This window comes from Phascolarctos cinereus, unplaced genomic scaffold (genome assembly GCF_003287225.1).
Source record: "Phascolarctos cinereus isolate Bilbo 61053 unplaced genomic scaffold, phaCin_HiC Scaffold_8;HRSCAF=390, whole genome shotgun sequence".
NCBI classification, from domain to species: domain Eukaryota; kingdom Metazoa; phylum Chordata; class Mammalia; order Diprotodontia; family Phascolarctidae; genus Phascolarctos; species Phascolarctos cinereus.
In genome coordinates this window covers 895525-907334 of record NW_027556291.1, presented here as the reverse complement: position 1 = coordinate 907334, position 11810 = coordinate 895525, and the positions used below count along the sequence as shown (strand labels likewise).

The 11810-nt window shown below is 54.4% G+C and overlaps 1 protein-coding gene across 7 annotated transcripts; it reads left to right on the top strand.

Moving 5' to 3' along the window:
- Nucleotides 1-4029: 4029 nt before the first annotated feature.
- Nucleotides 4030-11175, top strand: CXXC1 (CXXC finger protein 1). Of its 7 annotated transcripts, none has more exons than XM_078147760.1 (16): nt 4030-4543; nt 5084-5199; nt 5584-5705; nt 6126-6226; nt 6336-6571; nt 6746-6904; nt 7006-7032; nt 7385-7537; nt 8033-8140; nt 8220-8404; nt 8601-8808; nt 8903-9013; nt 9336-9385; nt 9485-9581; nt 9734-9886; nt 10685-11175. In XM_078147760.1, the coding sequence occupies exons 1-16, from the start codon at nt 4045-4047 to the stop codon at nt 10829-10831; spliced, it is 2472 nt and encodes an 823-aa protein (XP_078003886.1). In that variant the 5' UTR covers nt 4030-4044; the 3' UTR covers nt 10832-11175. The 7 variants fall into 7 exon arrangements, with proteins under 7 accessions (XP_078003886.1, XP_078003885.1, XP_078003883.1 ...); XM_078147759.1 differs by having other exon boundaries at nt 7382-7537; XM_078147757.1 differs by having other exon boundaries at nt 7006-7053.
- Nucleotides 11176-11810: the final 635 nt, after the last annotated feature.

Sequence of the window (11810 nt, the reverse complement as noted above, 5' to 3'; positions counted from 1 at the left end):
AATCTCTCCCCTAATCTGTTATGACACCATCCCTACTCATACCTGGACTATTGCAACAGCCTGCTAGGGTGGGGAGTGGCTTTGCTTGCTTCAAGTCTTTCCCCAGCCCAATCCATCCTCTATTCAATCACCAACGTGATTTTCTTAAAGCTCAGGTCTGTTTATGTCACTGCCCTGCTCAATAACGTCCCATGGCTCCCTATTGCCTTCAGGATCACATACAAAATGCTCTATTTGGCATTCAAAGCCCTCCATAACCCGCCCCACCACACACCTTTTCAGTCTTCTTACCTGTTATGCTCTGTGTTTATCTGGGTTAGGAACTTACCTCCTCAACAGGCTTCGGACGTCTCTGGCTCCAGCTGCACTGGAGAAATGACTCCACATAACACCCCAAGACACTTTCAGAGCATATCTTTTTATTGTTACATCTCTGACTACTAGCGCAGCTCTCCCCTCCTTCCGGGTACCTCCTTCTTATCCTCTCCCCGTCCACACCTTTTTCAGGAGCCCTTCCCACAGTAAGCCAATCATGTCCTGCCCCGAAAGCAAAGAGGATTTGTGCTTATTAAACATGTCATGAGCCGTTGCACGTGAGCAACTTAACTCACCTGCGCATCAGCTTAGTTGCCACGTCTGCTCATTTATTTTGACATGCGCAGATCCACCTTAATACTCCCAGGCAATCATGTGCACTTCTGCAGGTAAGAACAGAGTCATCTCACAAACGACCCTTACACTTACCCTTTACACTCTTTATTCCAGTGACACTAGCCTCCCTGCTGCTGTTCCTTGAACTAGACACTCCATCTCTTTCCTTCCTTCCTTCCTTCCTTCCTTCCTTCCTTCCTTCCTTCCTTCCTTCCTTCCTTCCTTCCTTCCTTCCTTCCTTCCTTCCTTCCCTCCTTCCCTCCTTCCCTCCTTCCTTTCCTTGGTCCACCTAGGGTATCACACCCTTACCTGCAGGCTCTGCTCAAAGGGAATGTAAATTTTAATCTTTGAAACTTTCTTTTCCTCTTAAACACTAGCCTTAACCCCAAATCACTCTGTCTCTCATTGACTGGCCAACAATAGGTCCCAGGCCAAGCCCTACTTGCTCACTCTTTGGGCCCTGATTGGCTCAGAATGAATGTAAATAGCAATTGTTTTTGTTTTGGCCAGAAACCCTGAGGGTCTTCCCCTCCCAGATCTATCATTTTTTTTTCTTTAAGAGGCCATTCTCTGCCTTATTTCTTATTAAGTCTTAATCATGGGCTGCTGCCTCAGTTTCCCTGAAGCTATAATCCTATCAACTGGCCTTTTCTTATCACCTACACCCAATCTACCAATTCTCTGCTACCCTTAACCTAGCCCAGCCCTCCACTGTTCTGTTGCCTCCAAATGGCTGCTGGCTACTTCCCATCCTTGATCCTACCTAGACCCCATTCTCAACCTACTGGCCACTCCCATCAAGATACCCTTTTCCCCAGATCCTTTCCTCCAGTCACCCCAAATTACTTGGCCACTCCTAGATCCCTCCCACAGTCTTTCTGTCTATAAGGTCCATCTTGTCTCCATTAAGGTGCTCAGATTCTTTAAGAGTTTAGCCGATAGCTCGCAAATGTTCAGATTCCTTAAGAGTCTGGCCACTATGGCTGATCTTTAATAAACCTTATCTTTGACTGAAAGATGGTTTGGGTTGAATTCATTCGGGCAGGACCCGGTGTTGCTCTTTTGGGGTCCCAGCACCCCTAAACCTACACATATGGTTCTGTAAACCTCAACACCACTGTCTGCCAGAAGTCTTTCCCTATGAGATGATCTCCAGTTTACCCTGTCTCTAGGTTGCTTGTGGGCTCCCTTCAGAGCAAGGATTGTCTTTTCTCTGTTTGTACTCCCAGCAGGGTGCCAGGTACTTTGGAGGTGCTTAATCAATGTTTACTGACTGGCTACTGTAAGAAAGATTTTAGGGGACTGGCCTTCCACAGCAGGATAAGAAATTCCAAGATCTCGTGGATAGTCCCTGAACCAATCAGAAAGTGCTCCCAACTTTTCTGTAAACAACTAGTTCCTTAAGAAAGAGCCCTGGAGGCTAAACCAGTTCAAGGACCGGACTTCAGTGGGGCAAAGGCTTTTCTCCACTGCCTGGCTTAATAAGCTTATTGAATGTGAACCGAAATGCCCCAAGGGTGGAGATAGCCCCCATTTTTGAACATGGGACCCATGAAGTGGGCAGAGTTAACAGAACATGGACGAACATGTGATGGGCTGTCCAGGAAGGGTGTAACTCAGATGAACTAGACCATTGCGCTCTTACCAACGTTTAAAAGTTGATTCTGCCACTGAACCAGTGCCCACATGCTACTAAAGTGAGCTGTGCCCACTTCTCTCATGGCAAGTGTAATACTTTCCTTCACTCACTCACTGTAGTAGATTTTTGTTTCAGATTTTTCTAACAGCTACCTCTCACCTAAACTATTGGAATAACTTAAGTGGTCTCAGTGCTTTTACTCTCTTTCCCCTCTCTAATCCTTCCTTCAAATAGCTGCCAAAATCAGCTTCCTAATTTTTAGGTATGGCCTTGGCATTAGTGGTTCTGATGCAGTTTGAAGGGCTCAGGGACCCCCAAGGACTGTAGTGCAGGACAGGGTTATCGGGAATGAATTAAAGGACTCAAGCATTGTATAAGTCAAGTGGGCAAAAGTTTGTTACACATTCAGCAGGCAAAAGTTCTTAAGTTAAAGTTTACCTATGAAAAACTATAGTAAAACATGTGCCAAATATGCTAACTAGGTGATTCTGCGAGGAATTAGGGAGTGGTTTAAGGAGTGGTCAGTTCTTAAAGGAACACTCACTTTTTGTATCTACTGCACAGGTGTTTTACCCAGAGTTCACCAGGAAAAGCCCAAGGAGGCCCTCCTCCTCCCCCCACAGGGAAGTGCGGTTTTTAGGTCTGTCACATCACTAAGTTAACTACAGATCAGGGCCCACTGAGGATTGTTCCGTCTGCCAGCAATCAATGTCTTGTTTGACAAGACAGATATAGGGAGGGTACACATGTCTCAAGTCTAGGAGTTGGTATAGATAGTCTGGTGGGTACCGAACATCTTCATGAGCCAGTAAAAGCCAGTTGAAACTAATAATTGCTACAGGTGTGGTTTGTTACTGTACCACGGAGAGATAAGTGTCCTGCTGGGACGCACTCATGAGTCATTGCTAAGCACAGTGTCCTTGAGCTGGGGGGAAACTGCCAGGGATAGTGGTTCTGAGGCTAGGGAGAAACATGGTCTTGGAATTGGGATTCCAGCACAAGCAGATCCTCAGTGCACACAAAAACCCCACAAACCTCCTGATTTGGTACCGGAATCTCTACATTTTGCGGGGTCCTCCCGCTCCTGATTTTCTCTAGGCATAAGCCCAGCTGTGGACTCTTCTCCGTCCTGTTTCTGTCTCAGTCTTGCCTCCTGCTGTACTTTTGCTCAGTCTGTCCCTCAATGCCTGGATTAGAACTGTCATAGCAATTAGTGTAAAAGTGGAACCCAATGCTTTGGGTTTCCTTGGAGGTTCTCACAGGCTGGAGGTGGAAGGGATTTTTGTTCACCTATGGGCTGATCAAGAAGTGATCAGTGTGGCAGCTAGGTGGCGCTGCAGGCGGACCCCCGCCCCCCCAGGTCAGGAAGACCAGAGTTCAAGTGCTGCCACTGACACTTCCTAGCTGTGTGCCCCTGGGCAAGTCACTTCCCCCGTTAGCTTCAGTTTCCTCATCTGTAAAATGAGCTGGAGCAGGAAATGGCAAGTCATTCCAGTATCTCTGCCAAGAAAACCCCGAATGGAGGCACGAGGAGTCGGACAAGACTGAAAAACGAGTAAACAATAGCCTGGGCTCATCAAGAGGACCAGGAAAGTTGCTTGAGCTGACGGTGTGAATGAACTCCCGCCCTTCCTCCCCACTCCCCCATCATTTCAGTCTCTTGGGTCCTAGCAAGTCTGCTGCCCTCTCCTGCCTCACGGGAACGTCTTTGTAAGATAATCACTTGGGCCCGCTTGGGTGTCACCTTGGCCTCCATGACCTCGTGTGCCAGGGGAGGGGACTCGGCGCGGTCAGAAGGACGTGGGAAGGGGGAAAAGGCCTTGGGGCTCATGGCCCCAAGAGCAGGACCAACTCCAGGAAATCCCAAAGCAAACCCAAGCTTCCCGCCCCGCCCCTCCCCCGGGGGCCCACGGCTGTCCACTGCCGGCTCTCATGCTGCCGCGGGACGCTGGCACTGCGCCTGCGCCCCTGCGCGGCTCCGGCCCCTTTTCCTTCCCAGAACCCGGAACCTTCGCCCAGGAGGGCCTCCCGCCTCGTCCCTAGGCAGTGCGCCTGCGCGCCGCCCGGGCCGCCGAGCAGAGGCTGGAGAGCTCGCGGGCCTCGGAGGCCGCACTGAGTCTGCGCACGCACGGCAGGCCAGGGCCTGGGAGGCCTGGAAGGCACCGGAAGCGGAAGTGAGTCGGAGGACAACTCTCGTTCGGAGAGGCTCCCGTTGTTGTCTCGAAGGAGTCTCGAGATCCCGGCGCCGCCATGGTGAGAACGAGGGGCGGAGCCGGCCCGGGGCAATCCCGGGGGGCGGCCCGGGGGAGGAGGCTGAGCGGGTCCGGGACGAGCCCGGGGGCCTTCCTACAGGACGAGGTGGCTGGGGGGGCCCCACTTGGGTGGCTTTGGGCGCCGTCCGGGGAGGGAGGGCTCCCCTGGGGAGGACGGAGGGGGAGGGGGCGGGAGCTGCGGCGTCTCTTGGCTTCCCCCAAGGTTTCGGGGGGCTACCGCGGAGAGGGGCGGGGGGCGCCGCTGCCGCCATCGCCATAGCCATCGACATCGCCATCGCCCGCGCCGCCGCCGCCAGCAGCAGCTCCGGCCCCGGCCCCGCGATCGCCATCACCGCTGTCGCCGCTACCCCCGGCCCCCCCAGCAAAGAGGCTAGGAGAGGCCCCCCAGCGGAAGGTCGTAGAGTTTAGGAGCCAAGGCCCTTGGGGAAGGCGGGCCTGGAGGCCTCCCTGGAGGAGAAGGAAGGAGGAGACAGTGACTGGGAGAGCCTAGGGACAGGACACCCTATCGGGCTTCCCGCAGGAAGAAGAGGTTGGGGGGAAGCAGTTAAAGTCACCCCGAAGGGTTTCCCATCGGTAGAAGAGGAAGAAGCTGAAGGGGAAGGTCTGAGGTCACCGCTGGGGGACGCCCGGGAGGAGGTGGCTGGATTGTTGGGGAGGTTTCTCAGGGAGCTGCTTAGAGGAGGTGGGGGCGGGGAAGAGATTTCCGGAGGAGGTTCGGGGGCAGCCCTGGGGGCAAGTCCTTAGCTAGGAGGTGGGAAGTGGTTCCAGCTGGGGGGGAGGGGGGCGAGTCCTACATGAAAAGGGAGCATTTAGGAGGGAAGACTTGAGTTAGTCCTAGGGGAGTCAGGGCCATTTCCTGGAGGGAGGAATAAGGTTGGAGCATGGAGTAAGGTTCGTTTGGAAGACTGTTAGGAGAAGGAAGAAGGGAAGGCGTCTGGGAAATGGTGGGGGGGGGGGCGGCGGCAGAGTTCCTTAGAGGAAGAAGAGTGAGTAGTTCTCTCTGCTTTCATGACCTTACAGGAGACTGAGTTTTCAGACCCGGAGCCTGGGGCTGCTGGAGGGGAAGAAGCCAGGTCTGAGAATGTGGAGAATGCACCCATTTACTGTGTTTGCCGCAAGCCTGATATCAACTGCTTTATGATGTGAGAGCAGAGGGATGTGGGTGGGTGGGTGGGAGCGAGCTTAGTTGAGATCTGAGTCTGGGCCACAAGGAAGATCTCTAGAGGAGAGCTGAGGGCTCCCCCAAGAAGGATGATGGGGTTCAGGAAGGGGCTGGGCTCCCTAGAAGAGGATGACTGAGTCAGAGCTGGGATTCTGGGCCCATCTTGTTGGACTCTGGGGGGGGGGGGAAGAGAAGCCCAGCAGAGTCTGGCAGCAATACCAAGATCCTCCTTCAGGGAGCAGGTCTTGGTTTGCCATGTATTCCTCCAAGGAGGAATGGGGGAAGGATCAGAATTAAGTTCAGAAAAAGCCTTGAAGCTGAATGCACAGGGGAAAAGGGCTCTCTGCTTTCCAAGCCTCAAACATACCTCATCTTCAGTTTCCTTCTGTTCCTTATGCAGCGGCTGTGACAATTGCAATGAGTGGTTTCATGGTGACTGCATCAAGATCACGGAGAAGATGGCAAAGGCCATCCGAGAGTGGTACTGCCTGCAGTGCCGGGGTGGGTCTTGGGGGAGGGTGGAGCCTGGGGATGATGGGGGGGGCCTGATTTGGGGAGATCTTGGCTATCACCAGAGCAGTGCCTCAAACTATGCTCATTTCCTGTACAGAAAAGGACCCAAAGCTGGAGATCCGATACCGACACAAAAAACCATGCCGTGAGCGTGATGGGGAACATGAGGCTGAGCCCAGGGACGATGCGGCCACCCCACGTAGGAAGGTTGCTTCAGATCTCCTTGTAGAGCCTGTGGGAAGTGGGCCCATGACCATCCCCAAGGGCTTCACCTCTCCCCACAAGGCCCCACCTCATTCAGGACCTGGGCCTGTGCGAGAGGTATCCAGCCAGGTGAGTTGGAGGATCTAGGGCTTATACCAGGAGGAGGGAACCTTGAGTTGCAAAATAATGTGAGGCCTAGAGTGTTAGGCTATTGATGAGGATAAAGGGGCTGCTTAGAACACTGCTAAGCCCAGGAGTGTCTCTCCCCATCTTCTCTCCTTCCATACTCCATCCCCTCAATAGCAAATCAAACGATCAGCTCGGATGTGTGGGGAGTGTGAGGCCTGCCGAAGAACTGAGGATTGTGGCCACTGTGACTTCTGCCGCGACATGAAGAAATTTGGGGGACCCAACAAAATCCGCCAGAAGTGCCGTCTGCGGCAGTGCCAGCTCCGAGCCCGGGTGAGAGAGCACGAGGTGGCTCTGGAATGTTTGGGCCCAGTCCCCACCTGACCTGGACCTCCCCCTCACCTCCTGTGTTCTTCTGTTTTTTCTATGTATAGGAATCCTATAAGTATTTCCCTTCCTCGGTGAGTCTGGCATCAGCTGTGGTGAGTGTTGGGGTTAGGACTGGAACACATTCGGCTTCTTTGGGGTACTGCCCTTACGATAGCCCCAAGTCCAGGAAACATGACAGGGAGGGACACCTTGGCCAGTTTGGGGGGCAGTTGCTAGAATGGAGATACTATCGCTAATTCCTTTGAATCTTTCTTTGTCCCCTTTTTCCTTCCCTCTTCCCCACAGTATATTGGAAGGACCCCTGGGAGAGTATCAGGACCTTCTTCGACCAGGCCCTTCCCCCTCTCTGGGCCTCACCTTGCTCCTGGCTCCATGATCTAATGTTCTGCTGACCTGCTATACCTGTTGCTTCCTCCACAGCAGAAACTTCTTCGGGCACGGGAAGACCATTTCCAGATGTTAAAGGAGCCGCCGGAGGCTGTGGCCACGCCTGAGGCCCTCTCTGATGAGGATCTGCCTTTGGACCCTGAGCTTTATCAGGATTTCTGTGCTGGCGCCTTTGATGACCATGCCTTGGTGAGGGGGTGGGGTCCCTATGCCAAGACCCCTTTGCTTAAGTCCTTTCTCTGTTTTCTCTGCCGCGAGCCGTTGAGTGTCTTCTCTAGCATGAGTGCCGAAGGAAAGAGACAGCATGGGATCTGGACTGGGTGCTAGATTCAGGGTCTAAGGATGGGGGTTGCAATCTGGGCTCTGCTGCTTGGGCAAGTTTTTTCACCTGTGTGTATTCCCCCTGTCACAAATGATAGTGTTGGATTTCTATAGCCTCAAAGGTCTGTTTTAACTCAAAATGTAGGATTTTATGTATTCAAGGGGAGAGAAAGAGGATATCCTTTTTTTTTTCCATGGCTTGGAGCCATGATGGTCTAGCCATAGTGGTTAGACAGTCTTGATGTCAGTGGTCAGAGCTCACGTTCCCCAAAGGGCCAGTCAGTGCCTTTCTGCCATCTCCTTTTTAAGCTGGTCAGGATAGAGGGGTGATGGGCTCAGTGGCCTATCCCTTCCTGCCCCCAGCCATGGTTGAGTGACCCTGAGGATGCTCCCTTCCTGGACCCAGTACTTCGGAAACGTGCAGTGAAAGTAAAACATGTGAAGCGGCGGGAGAAGAAGTCAGAGAAGAAGGTGAGTAGCAGGAGAGACAGTAGTGGCGGGCAGTGGGGAGCTGCACAGGAGGCTCACTGCCTTCCCCCTCCTGCCCCAGAAGGAGGAGAAGTATAAGCGTCACCGGCAGAAGCAGAGGCACAAGGATAAGTGGAAACACACCGAGCGGCCAGATGCCAAGGACCCGGCCTCCTTGCCCCAGTGCCTGGGACCCAGCTGTGTCCAGCCTGCCCAGCCAGGCTCCAAGTACTGCTCTGATGACTGTGGCATGAAGCTGGCTGCCAAGTGAGGATGCATCCTTCTCTTCTCCTCCCCCCCTGCCCCCCCCCGCCCCCGCCCCCGCCCCATCTGTTGCCCACATCACATGAAGCCTAGCTCCTTCCACTGGCAGAAAGCTGCTGTGACCCCTGGGAGGGACTCCAGAGACCAAATGCCCTCTAGGGTCCCTTGCCATGTGCATCTTGCCCTCTTACCCTGGCAGTCGCATCTATGAGATCCTGCCCCAGCGAATCCAGCAGTGGCAACAAAGCCCATGTATCGCAGAAGAACATGGAAAGAAGCTTCTCGAGCGGATCCGGAGGGAGCAGCAGGGGGCTCGGATGCGTCTGCAGGACATGGAACGTCGCTTTCATGAGTTGGAGGCTGTCATCCTCAGAGCCAAGCAACAGGTGGTTCGAGAAGATGAGGAGGTGAGAGGAGGCCAGCTCCCAGGGAGCCCCTGGGAAGTTGGGGGGGGAGGTGTTCTCAGTCTCACTGTGTGGCTGCCTGTCTCCTTGTTTACAGAGCAATGAGGGAGACAGCGAGGACACAGACCTGCAGATCTTCTGCGTCTCCTGTGGCCACCCTATCAACCCGAAGGTGGCATTGAGGCACATGGAACGTTGCTATGCCAAGGTGCCCCACCCCTCCGCAATTTGGGGAAATGCTAGGGAAGATGGGTGATGGTCCTTCTTGGCACTAGGAGTGCAAGCATCAGCAGATGGGCAGGAGAGGAGGGTTGATCCTTGGAGTGACTGACATGTATTATGGGGGGAGGGGGCGGTGGGGAGCGGGAATAGTGGCTGCCCTCAGAACAGTGCAGATTGGACAGACTGTCCTTGGCAAAGTGGGTGCCAGCTAAAGAGACTTTCAGGGGAACAAATACCTGCTAATAAGGGCCCTGGCTCTGTGAAAGGCACATCTGGGACACCGTGGGCTCTAACTTTGTCTTCCACAGTACGAGAGCCAGACATCGTTTGGGTCAATGTACCCCACCAGAATTGAGGGGTGAGAGAGGGCACCTTGGGGGAGGGGAGGGGAGAGCTGGGCCATCTTCTCCGATTTCTGATAATCACGTGGTTCCCTTGCTCCTCACCCCCCCCCCAGGGCCACTCGACTCTTCTGTGATGTCTACAACCCACAGAGCAAAACATATTGCAAGCGCCTGCAAGTCCTGTGCCCTGAACACTCCAGGGACCCCAAGGTGAGTAAGTCGGTTGGGGACACTATGTTGTTTGAAGTAGGTCCTGGGGCATGGTCTTTGCCATTATTTCTCTGGAGGACATTTGTCAAAGCCAGTGTCGGTGTGGCTGTAATGGCTCATCTGGCTTGTGTTCCTGTTTGGGGGAGGGGCAGGTGCCTGCGGATGAAGTGTGTGGCTGCCCCCTGGTACGGGACGTGTTTGAGCTGACCGGAGACTTCTGTCGCCTGCCCAAACGACAGTGCAATCGGCATTATTGCTGGGAGAAGCTTCGGAGGGCTGAGGTGGACCTGGAGCGTGTGCGAGTGGTGAGGCGTTTCTGCTTTGCCCAGGTGGACTTTGGGCAGAAAGGAGGCTGGACCAGCTGGCGTGGAGTGTTGGGCCCAGGTGGAGGCTTCAGAGCAGCTTGCCCTCTCCATTCATCCATCTGGGAGAGCGCACTGTCCTTTTCTATCCATAAGGGCCTGGAGCCCAGGAGGTGGGAAGAAGAACAGTATGAGGCTGGGCCGGTGAGGTAGCCTCCCCTTGGAGCTGGGGGAGAGGCGAGGCTCACTTCGTAGGCGATGGGGAGGTCACCAGGCTGAGGTCAGCCAACAAGTGTTTATGAAGCGCTCAGTACTCTGGGGAAGACAGAGAAAGCCAAAGGCACCCTGCTGTTCAGGAGCTTGCAGTTGCAAACAGCTCTGTGCAGATAACTAGGCAGGATGCATTGGGGGCCTCTCTGTGGGAGGGCACTAAGCTTATGGAGGATCAGAAAAGAGTTCTTGCACAAGGTAGGCCTTTAGTTGAGACGTGACAGGAGCCATGACATCAAGCAAGTGGAGATGCAGAGGGAAAGAGTGCCAGGCATGAGGGACAGCCAGACACACCTGAAGTTAAAACTGGGGGAGGGAATTGGGACTGAAGCCAGTCCCCAACCCTGGGGAGGGCTGGGGTGGAAGGATGGTGGAAGGGTGCAGTCCTTGGGGCCTAGATGAGCAGGTATGCAAATTCCTCCCCACCCCCCACACTGCCAACAACAGTAACAGAGCAAGCTGGTGAAGGAGAGAGAGCTGGGTTGGAGGGGACAGGCTCCAGAGCCCCTTCTTTTCCCTCTTCTCATGCAGTGGTACAAGCTGGATGAACTCTTTGAGCAGGAGCGAAACGTCCGGATGGCCATGACTAACCGGGCCGGCCTCCTGGCCCTCATGCTGCACCAGACCATCCAGCATGATCCCCTTACCACAGACCTGCGCACCAACGCCGACCGCTGAGCCACCGGGCCGGTGTGATTCCACCCCCACTGTCTGAGTGTGGCTGGAGTCCTTCCTCAGCCTGTTGGTCTCTGCCAGAGAATCTTCCACCATTCTGCTCCCCGTTTCCCCCTGTGCCCTTGTTTATTTGCTTCCTTCCTTCGTGGGTCTGCCCCTGTCCCACCCTCCTCCCTGACCCTTTGTTCACTTAGGTACCCCTTCCTAACCTTGGTAGCCCCCACTGCTGTAGCGACTGATGCAAGGAGATGGAGGCCCCAAAGGGGAATCAAGGAAGAATTTGAGGGGGACCCGGGGTTGATGCTCCACCCTGAAGTTTGTTCACAATAAACTTTGGAAGAAATAGGCCACTGGCTTCCTCTTGCCCGTTGTTTGACTTTGATCTGCAGACACCACACTGGGTGGGGTGGTGTAGAACTGAGGTTCAAGATGGCAGACATCCTGGGGTGGCCACTGGAAGGTCACTGCAGTTTGAAGGAGGGGGGGCCCTGAACAGAAACAGGACCCATTTTGTCAGTGCTTCCTCTGAGGCCGTCTTACTAAGCGTTTTAAACTTGGCAACTCCCTTTGTCCATCTCAGTTCCTTGAGCCCACCCTGGCAGGTAGGTGCTATGGTCGTCTCCATTTTGCAGATGAGGAAAGTGCCTGAAGGAGCGTTACAGTCACACAGTAAGTGACTGAGTTAGTATCTGACCTCAGAGCTGGCCAACCATTCCAGTATCTGCCAAGAAAACCTCAAAGGGGGCCCTGAAGAGTTGAACCTGAACCCAAGGCCTCGCTTGCTGGTCTTTGTGGAGACTGGGATGGAGAGGAAAGACCAAGGCCCCAGCTCTTCAGGTGCCAGTGCCCCTGATCTCAGGCTCTACCCTTTCAATGCCTGGGGCCGCCACGGAGGGCCCTCCGTGGCATAGGCCCCCTGGGGCAGCTCGATCCAGGGGCAGACGCGGAGGCTGGCTCCCGGGGCCCAGCTTGGAGTGCAGGC

Bases quoted from the DNA above. Each gene is read 5' to 3' on its own strand.
- CXXC1 (XM_078147756.1), top strand. From the start codon at position 4,045: ATGACCTCGTGTGCCAGGGGAGGGGACTCGGCGCGGTCAGAAGGACGT. The intron at 5,706-6,125 runs GTGAGAGCAGAG...TTCCTTATGCAG, and splicing joins GATATCAACTGCTTTATGAT to CGGCTGTGACAATTGCAATG. The intron at 9,582-9,733 runs GTGAGTAAGTCG...GGGGAGGGGCAG, and splicing joins AACACTCCAGGGACCCCAAG to GTGCCTGCGGATGAAGTGTG.